We start from the raw sequence: 9,173 nt of genomic DNA, 5'->3' as shown, positions 1-9,173 counted from the left end.
TTTTACTTAATTTTTACTAAACTGTGAGCAAGTATTGCTTTTATAATTAGAATAATGAAAAGAAATAATAATCGCTCCTTTCTTCCTTTGGTGGTAGGAACCTGCAAATAGTCGTCTACCTCCTCACCTTATTGCACTTGATTCCACGATACCTGGATTTTTTGATGACATTGGGTATCTGGATCTCTTGCCGTGTCGTCCTTTCGACACAGTTTTTATTTTCTATATGAAACCAGGTCAGAAAACGAACCAAGAGGTAAGAATTCTGAAAATTTTTTTGGATAATTTTTTGTGCTATAAATGTATGTTGACTTAAAGAAACTGAAGCAAAATTAATATAGAGAGTTTATTTGGGCCAAGGTTGAGAACTGCAGCCTGGGAAACACTGAAAAGTGCTCCGGAGAATAAAGGAGAGGCTCAGGTTTTTAGAGAAAAAAAAGGACGAATCAGGAGAGAGGGTGGTTACAAAAGTTGTTTGTCAGGAATTCTCATTGGTTTACAGAAATAACATTGATGGGTGATTGGCTATACATTGTTGAACTATAGACTATGAGTTATGGTGTCCAGTGTGGGGCATTGTTAGGTTAATTTATAGCTATTGGTGGCAACACTCAGTCTAGAGTGCATGTATCAGGCAGATTATTTAGGGAGAGTAAGATGTGACTGCTGTCCATTTCAGTGCTTCTCTGGGCCTGATAATTTACAGGGGCTTGCATTCCTCAGATTAAAAGTTTCTTTTTCACATATAGAATTTTATATGGTTTGCACTGTCCATAGTAAGAAATGAATATTTTATACTTGATGCTTAAAGACTTGTTATGAACCATTTCAAACACTGAGTTAGTTAAAACTGTGATGCTTAGGGCTGGGTGTGGCGGCTCACGCCTGTAATCCTAGCACTCTGGGATGCCAAGGCAGGAGGATCGCTTGAACTCGGGAGTTCAAGACCAGCCTGAGCCAGAGTGAGACCCCCCATCTCTAAAAAAATAAAAATTAAAAAAAATTAAAAAAAAAAACTGTGATGCTTAGAGTTCTGAGTCTTTTGACCCTCAAGGAACGTGATTTAGACAGGAACTGTAGCATGCCTTTCTTCCCCTTAAGGAATTCAGATTCATAAGACAAAAGAAACTAAAATTCAGGAAGTTAGGCACAAGAAGCTAAAACTAGGCTTAATTGCATAAGAAGTATAAAATAACAGCACAAATATTTACTGACCATCTTCCCTGTGGCTGAGCATGCCAGGGTATAGCAGTGAGTATCAGACTTTCCTCTTGAGGAGCTCACCTTCCGGGTGATTTCACAAGCGCTGCATTTCAGCGTACGCGTAGCATGCAGCGAGGGAAATAACCCCTGAAATAAAGGATAAAAGCAGAACACTAAGTGAAACACAACTGGATACGTGTAACAGAGAGACTAGGAGAAGGATGAAGAAATATGTAAGAGGCAAGAATGGAAAACTGAGAGCAAATGGCAGGAGATTTGAAGTTTCTGCTGGAAATGAATAGTTGAAGCATGGAACGGGCAGGCAGTTATTGTGACTCGGAAAGGGCTAAAGGAAGATTTGTAAAATGTAGTATTTGGGCGTGTAGGGCACTGTAACTGTATGATCTTAGAGATTTGCTGTAACCATTATAAGCCCATTAGCTAATGAAATTAGCATACCTTAAGAAATTTGCCAGAGTCACAAAATGTTTACCCTAGAAGCACTGTTTCAAATTATTGGTGAGCTATTAGAAAAGAAGATTTATGAGAAAGTTCTTTTCATTTCATGCTGCTGTTAGGTACCAGGGTTACAGTGGTGAACAAGATCTATAAGATTTTTGGCCTCCTAAAACTACTGTCTAGGCCAGGCGTGGTGGCTCACGCCTGTAATCCTAGCTCTCTGGGAGGCCGAGGCGGGTGGATTGTTTGAGCTCAGGAGTTCGAAACCAGCCTGAGCAAGAGCGAGACCCCGTCTCTACTAAAATTAGAAAGAAATTAATTGGACAACTAAAAAAAAATATATAGAAAAAATTAGCTGAGCATGGTGGTGCATGCCTGTAGTCCCAGCTACTCGGGAGGCTGAGGCAGGAGGATCGCTTGAGCCCAGGAGTTTGAGGTTGCTGTGAGCTAGGATGATGCCACGGCACTCTAGCCCGGGCAACACAGTGAGACTCTGTCTCAAAAAAAAAAAAAACAAAAAACAAAAAACTATTGTCTAGAGAGAAGACAGACGATTAAATAAGCAACCATAGTAAACTGTGCTATTAGGGGCATTAAAGCATTTTATAGGAGCCCTAACAGGAAAACCTAACCTGGTTTTAAGAAGGTGTCCTGGAGGAAAAGACATTTAAGCTGATATTTGAGGCAGGCATTGACGGTAGGGCTAGGTAAAAAGTCAGAAGCAGATTGTTACTAACAAAGTGATGATATGTGTAAATTCCCCAGAGGTAAGAGAGCATTGCATCTTTGTGAAATTCGTTATAGGGTCTAATATGCTTGGAGCTTGGAAGAAGGTGAGCTGGTGGTAGGCAAGGATGAGATTGGTGGCCTCAAGTTTTTTGGAAGAACCTCAGTAAAATAGGATTAATTACAGAGATTAAGGGTCTATTTTGAAGGAAGTTTAGTGCGTTGTTCATACGAGAATAATAGAACCATCTTTCTCCTACTTGTAAAAGAAGACACAAACCCTTGAGGCAACTCCTAAACCGGTTCAATTGCCTTAGGTTTCCAGGGTGACTAGGAAACAATGAAGATTTCCTGAGGCCTCCTTTGGAATGGCAGAGACCTGCTTTCCTAGCCACATTGTAGATTCAGATTAATTTCTGGCTACCAGCAAGTGGCCTGCAAGTTGAATTTGGTTCGCTTATTGCTGCTTAACTAAATTTTCAGAAATTGTTTATTTAAAAGTTTCACTTCTAGATAGAAATTTTAATTGCAAAAGCTGGAACTGGCTGTCAAAAGTATCTTGGCACTATAAGAATACCAAGGGATATGGGTGAATTAAATAGTTACCCTGTACACTTCTAAAGAGACTCGTTCTGTATTTAAGAGGTAGTGACCTGGCGGTAATGCCCAGTGGAAGTAATGGGTGTAACTTCTTATATTTTGACTTTCACAAGTGGACTGGCTGCATCAGTCGTTTGGGGAAGCTTTTTTAAAAATAGCGATTCCAGGATCCTGCCTTTGCTGATTTTAGTGTAGAAGGTCTGGAGCAGGCTAAGGGAATCTTATTTTTAGGAAAATTCCCCAGGTGATTTTGATATACTCTGCTCCCTGCTCCTCCCACTTTACTTTTCAATTTAGAGAGAGTTTCTTATTTTCCTCATTTTAGAAGTGAGTTTTCCAACAACAGCACTATTGCCATTTGGGGCCAGATAATTCTTTGTTGTGGGGACTGTCCTGTGTATTTTAGAACATTTAACAGCATCTTTGGCCTCTACCACTAGATACTAGTAGTGTGCCGCACCAGTTGTGACAACCAAAAATGTCTCTAGACATTGCCAGATGTCCCCTGGAAGGAAAAATCACCCCCAGGTTAGAAGCGCTATTTTAGAATGAGGGGCTCTTTCCGAGGCCACTAGGAAGCCAAAGCATTACATTTGGTACTTAGTTAAGAGGAGAGAACCTACTGCTTACTTCATTTTTCTGGAGTGGCTATATTCTCTCCTTTGGACAAAGAAAAGGATATTTTCACACATATTTATTAATAATATTTTATTGAATTTTTAGTAGGTTTGTACTTTCGTAGTATTTGTCAAGATTTGTAATTAAATAATCACGTACCTATATAATATTTCTCATTAAACAGACAGTAAACTCTGTTCCAAAAGGACTGCTTTCTTTTATTTTTTTCTTTTCTTTTTTTTGCTATCACTTCATACATAAACTTTGATTTCCCTATTTTCCCCTATATTGTAGGCATTTTTCTTTGTCACTAAACAGTCTTTGAAGCTGTTGACCTCACTTCTTGCAAGGGACATAGTGTCTTTTGGTAAACTTGTCTGGTTCAGTAAGTGTTTTGCCAGGAAGACACATAAGGGCTGTACTTGCATTATCTCATTTAATCTTCACAACTATTATAATTATCCCTACTTTATAGATGATGAAACAGAGAGGTTAAGAAGCTTGCCCAAGGCCCAGCTAATCCAAATCTGTATAACTCCAGAGCATGCATTTTTCATTATAGTGGTATATCCTCAAATTTATTCTGAACTTGGACTTGATATGTCATAAGCTTCAAAGCTAACCAATTTTTATGATTTATTTTGATATGTTCTTTTGTTTCCTTTGTTATAGCTGATGATTGGTATCTATTTCAGATTTTAAAGAATGTGGAGTCTTCCAGAAACGTTCAGCCACATTTCCTAGAATTTTTGCTCTCCCTTGGCTGGTCAGTAGATGTGGGCAAACACCCTGGTTGGACTGGGCATGTTTCCACCAGTTGGTCTATTAACAGTTGTGACGATGGCGAAGGACCTGAACAAGGTAAAATTCATAATGGTGTTTTGTTTGTTTCTTGGTTTTTTATTCTTCCCCCCCCCTTTACTATGAATTTATAGTCTTGTTAAAATACAAAACCAAACAGGGGTATATAATGGAGAAGTCTCCTTTCCCTAATCTCACTCCTTATAGGGGATAACTTAACAGTTTATATTTTTCTAGACATTCTCTGTGTATATGAAAGATATATACATATAATGATAGAATTAATTAATACAGAATTAATGACTTAATTATTACAATACTGATAAATTCATTTTTTATAGTCTAAGTAAACATTCAGTTTTATGTAAAAATACTGTAATAAATATAGATTATAACAAACAATACAGCTTCCTAGCAAGTGTGTTTTGTCTAATAAATAGTTTTCTATTAACAGATGTGTTTTATAGACTTTGTGAGTCTATAAAGAGTCACAATTCAAGGTTACATTCTTGGGCTATATCATATCCTTTGCAGTAAACAGCTGTCTATCTCCGAGAGATTCTTGCCCAACCCTACAAATCCTCCTGAGGAACTGTAATTAGGATAACGAGTACCAGAGCAAGTCTAAATTTAAACTAAAGACGTTTGCCCCTCCTGGCTAATGTTTTTTGTTCCTGGGCTCCTGATATCCCTGGAATGTTAGTATTATCTTTCTGAAGTGGGTAATGTCTATGTCCAATGCACATTTTTGTTTTGATAAATATATCAGTTGGATATTTATAGTTGCAAGTAACAGAAAACCAGACCCAAACTGGCTTAGGTTTATTATCTCATGTAACTAAAAATTCCAGAAGTTGGTTAAGTTTCTGGTGTCATTTGATCAACTCTCCTGTTTATTTCTTTGCAATTTTCCGTTAGCTCTGCTCTCTGTGTGTTAGCTTTGTCCCCAGTCTGGCTTCTCTCATAGAGCAGAAAGGTGGTTCCAGGTTTTATATTTGTATGCCACACTAGCCTGAAGAGGAGAGATTAGCCAGGTCTCAGAATCCCTGTACCCTGCACTACCCTGAACCTGTCACTATAGCAAGAGAGATGGAATGACCCCAGTGGAGAGATACTGACAAGTTAGAACTGGCGTGAAGGGTCAGTGCCCCCTGTACTTCATGGCTGCTGCAGAGTAGGGGCAGGTAGAGTGGGTGTTGGGCTGTAACTTCAGCGTCTACTACAATAGATACAAAGTGCCCGCCCAGAGCCTACACCAGGAGTCAGCAAACTAAAGCCCATGCCTGTTTTTGTAAATAAAGTTTTATTGGAACACAGCCATACTCTCCTTTGCATGTTGTCTATGACTGCTTTCATGCTGCCATGGCAGAATTGAGTGGTTGTAGCAAAGACCATATGGCCTGCAAAAGCTGAAATATTTACTATATGATCCTTTACAGAAAAAGTTTGCTAACCTTTGGTCTAAATTTCCTGTTTGCACACCTTCACCAGCATTAGGTATCGTCCAATTTGTTAGGTGAGAGATTTTCTGTTTTTAATTATGATTGAGAGTGTCTTCATGTTTTTATTTCTTTCCTGAGAGCTACTTCTTCATTTCCTCTGCACAATTTTTTTGTCAGGCTGTTGGTCTTTTTATATGTTATTGGTAGTACATTGAGTTCATTTTAGTTGAGAACTATATTAGCTCTCAGGAATATTTCTTTTGTTAATTCAACCTTGCTGGCTTAGAGCAGATATTATTACTAAAACTCCTGTATGTTTTTATATGACATCACTGACCACTGGGGAAAGTGGAGCGGAAGCAGAGCTGAGGAGCAGTAGAGAGAGACCAGGCACAGAAATGCCTTGCAAGCAAGAGTCTACATGCTTGCGCACACACACCCATTCCCTTCAGAGAGCCTGGGGTGTTCTTCCGTTTGATTATTTACCTGTTCCAAAAGGACTGCTTTCTTTTCTGTTCTTTTCTTTTTTCTTTTCTTTTCTTTTCTTTTTTTGCTATCACTTCATACATAAAGTTTAATTTCCCTATTTTCCCCTGTATTGTGAGCATTTTTCTTTGTCACTAAACAATCTTTGAAGCTGTTGACCTCACAGCTTGCAAAGGCTTCCCAATCCTTACGAGAGCTCCAACCAGAGAAACGAGCAGTCACCTTCACCCCCGTCCCTCCCCAGTTTGTCCTGCATCTTTCAAAGAGAGCTGTTTATAGGGATCCCTGCACTGGGTGATTCTCTCCTGCATTAATAGGGTCTTATGGTTATCTCCCTAAGGGTGAGGTGGCCCTATCCACTCTGAGGGGACCTACCCCTTCTCTCCATTCTAAGCCCCCAGAAGCAAGAGGGAAAAGGCTTAATTTAGCCTGGAGGCAAGGCCACAGGCATCCAAAGGCTACAAGACCCGCCTACGCATCCCCTCTTTGCCTGGGAGAGGTGGAAACAGGCCCTGCTGAGCAAATAAAATATCCCTGAGGCTCTGGAAATTACCATATTTGCCAAGAATGGAGTAACATATGATAGCCCAAGGTTAAACCCAGGGTTTGGGTTTATCTCCTTTAATCTTCACAGCCACCCAAACATTTGATCCCATCATTATCCACATTTTGCAGATTACCTATATCAGACAGTGTGGTGTCAAATAGGATGCCAAGACCTATTGCTTTTCAAACTTTGCAAGCCTAAAGACTCATTAATTCCCATACAATCATAAATTATCTGGTAATTTTATCTCCATTTTGCAGATTAGGAGCTTGAGTTCAGAGGGTTCGATATTTTACCCAAGTTACAAATTAGTTTCTGGTCCAGTCAGGTTTCCAACCAGAATAACCATGACTCTACCAAATTCTTGCAAGCCTAAGCATGAATCTGTGGACCTGTCTCCTAAATGAGACCCAAGCCCTCCAACAGACATCCCTTAGTGGGGAGCTCAGTGACACACAAGCACACTCTTGTTACCCTGGACACGGGGACCACCCCCTTGCCCCACTCCTAACACATATAGAACCCACAGGGCTAGAGAATGAAGACCTCCTTGACTGTTCACCCTGACTTCCTCCATCATTATAAGCCACACAACCCTCTGACACCCCACCCTCAACCACCTCCCCAGAGACCAACTCTGTCCACCCAGGACTCAGGAAAACCAGGTATACTGTGGTGAAGGTTCAGGACTGCTTTCTTCATCTGCCTTAGGCAGATGAGTTAAAGGCCCTGCTAATCAAAAGTGGTCTGATACGGAGTTGTTTCATTTTTTTTCCTGTCATAATCTGAGTTCCTATAGTCGTGCCAGAAACCATGAAGTTAAGATTTTATGTTCTAAAGTAATGATTTTATGTATAAACACATTTAACGAATATTATAATTTTTTATTTTTGCACACCAGTTGGTTCTTATTGGAAACATATCTTCTATTTATTATCACTTTATTAACCAGTTAACATTTCGTGAAGCATGATGACACTGTTTTTTCCCACTTTTTGAAGCAGTAATGTACTGTTGCTTGTTCCTAGATGAAGTGATTTCCTCTGAAGATATTGGGGCTAGCATTTTCAATGGACAGAAGAAGGTGCTGTATTATGCGGATGCCCTTACGGAAATAGCTTTTGTAGTTCCTTCTCCTATGGAGTCCTTAAGTAAGAGCATTTTTTGCATGGTGCTATTTTAGGATCTATTTTTGTATTCCTGGTTTGTACAGTATTATTGCATTGGAAGAGATGCTGAAGTGATCTAAGGAATTCTTTAGCTTCTAAGGTGTTATAACTATTAGATTATGCAAAGGTACAAGATGTTATCGTCTCTTAACTTTCTTACGGAAAGTAGTTAAAGACAGGCAGACTAAACCTCTAATAATTTTTAAATAATGAAGGAGTCCCACTTCAACCTATTTTTTTCTTTCTTTCATTAATCAATACAGAGAAGGTCTGTTTTCCAGTTTGCTTATTTCTTTCTTGCATTATGAGTGAGTCCTTACCTACTTCCCTGCTCCCATGTGAGAGCCTTTGTATGGAACCCCATAGAATCCTACAACTGGAAGGATCTCATAATAGCGTCTGCCTGAGCACTGAGCAGGAGAAACTTCAGCAGCCTAGAAAAGATGGTGGTCAAGACTGTTCTTCTTAGTCTGAACTCACAGTCTTTTTTTGCAAATTAAGCCTGTTTCTTCATGCCTGATCAGGCAGTAGGTGGAAAATGTCACCTTCTTCTTCATGGAGACCATTTGTAGGATGGGATACTATACATCACACTTTCACAGTCTCATCTCCAGGCTGATGATTTTCTTGTGTCCTGCCTTGGCAGCTTCCTAACCTTTGTACTTGGATCCTTAATTTCCCACTCTAGGCTCCTCCCTGTCTCACACTCTGGGGCCAGTTGTGTCCCTGGCAGGATGGACCTTCCATGGTTTAGGACATTATTATAGCAGCTGTTTTCCTTCCTGTCAAGGCTCTGATCTACCACCCTAATTCTGTCCTCTTTGGGCTGAGTACCTGCCTTATTTCGCTGGCCTAGCCTGTTTACACCAGCAAGTCCTCCCAGAGCTAGAGCCTTGTCCTTGCATTGTAGACCCTGAAGTTGGGTCTTTGCCTTCTGTCGTGAAACATCCCCTGTGCCAGCTGTGCCCCACTCCAACTCAACTTCCTCCTATTTCTTGATATTTGGGATTTGGGGGGAGGGGGATGATGGGTAACTTTCTGTGTGTTATCTCCAACCGGATTGCTCTTTAATCACAGAGACTAGGTCCTCTGTGGCTTTTGGGTGTCCCAGTGTCTATTTGG

General features: G+C 40.1%; 1 protein-coding gene across 1 annotated transcript in view; it reads left to right on the top strand.

Annotated features, from left to right (window-relative positions):
- RALGAPB (Ral GTPase activating protein, beta subunit (non-catalytic)) overlaps positions 1-9,173 on the top strand; it is a 96,129-nt gene that overhangs the window by 77,830 nt on the left and 9,126 nt on the right. The window contains exons 23-26 of the mRNA XM_012662804.1: positions 98-256; positions 4,302-4,467; positions 7,911-8,033; positions 9,012-9,081. Of these exons, the coding sequence (XP_012518258.1) occupies positions 98-256; positions 4,302-4,467; positions 7,911-8,033; positions 9,012-9,081 (518 nt within the window). The remainder of the gene's footprint in view (positions 1-97; positions 257-4,301; positions 4,468-7,910; positions 8,034-9,011; positions 9,082-9,173) is intronic.

Source organism: Propithecus coquereli, unplaced genomic scaffold (genome assembly GCF_000956105.1).
Source record: "Propithecus coquereli isolate 6110/MARCELLA unplaced genomic scaffold, Pcoq_1.0 Scaffold780, whole genome shotgun sequence".
NCBI lineage: Eukaryota > Metazoa > Chordata > Mammalia > Primates > Indriidae > Propithecus > Propithecus coquereli.
Note: the sequence above shows the minus strand (reverse complement) of the source record. Positions and strands in the feature narration are given on the sequence as shown.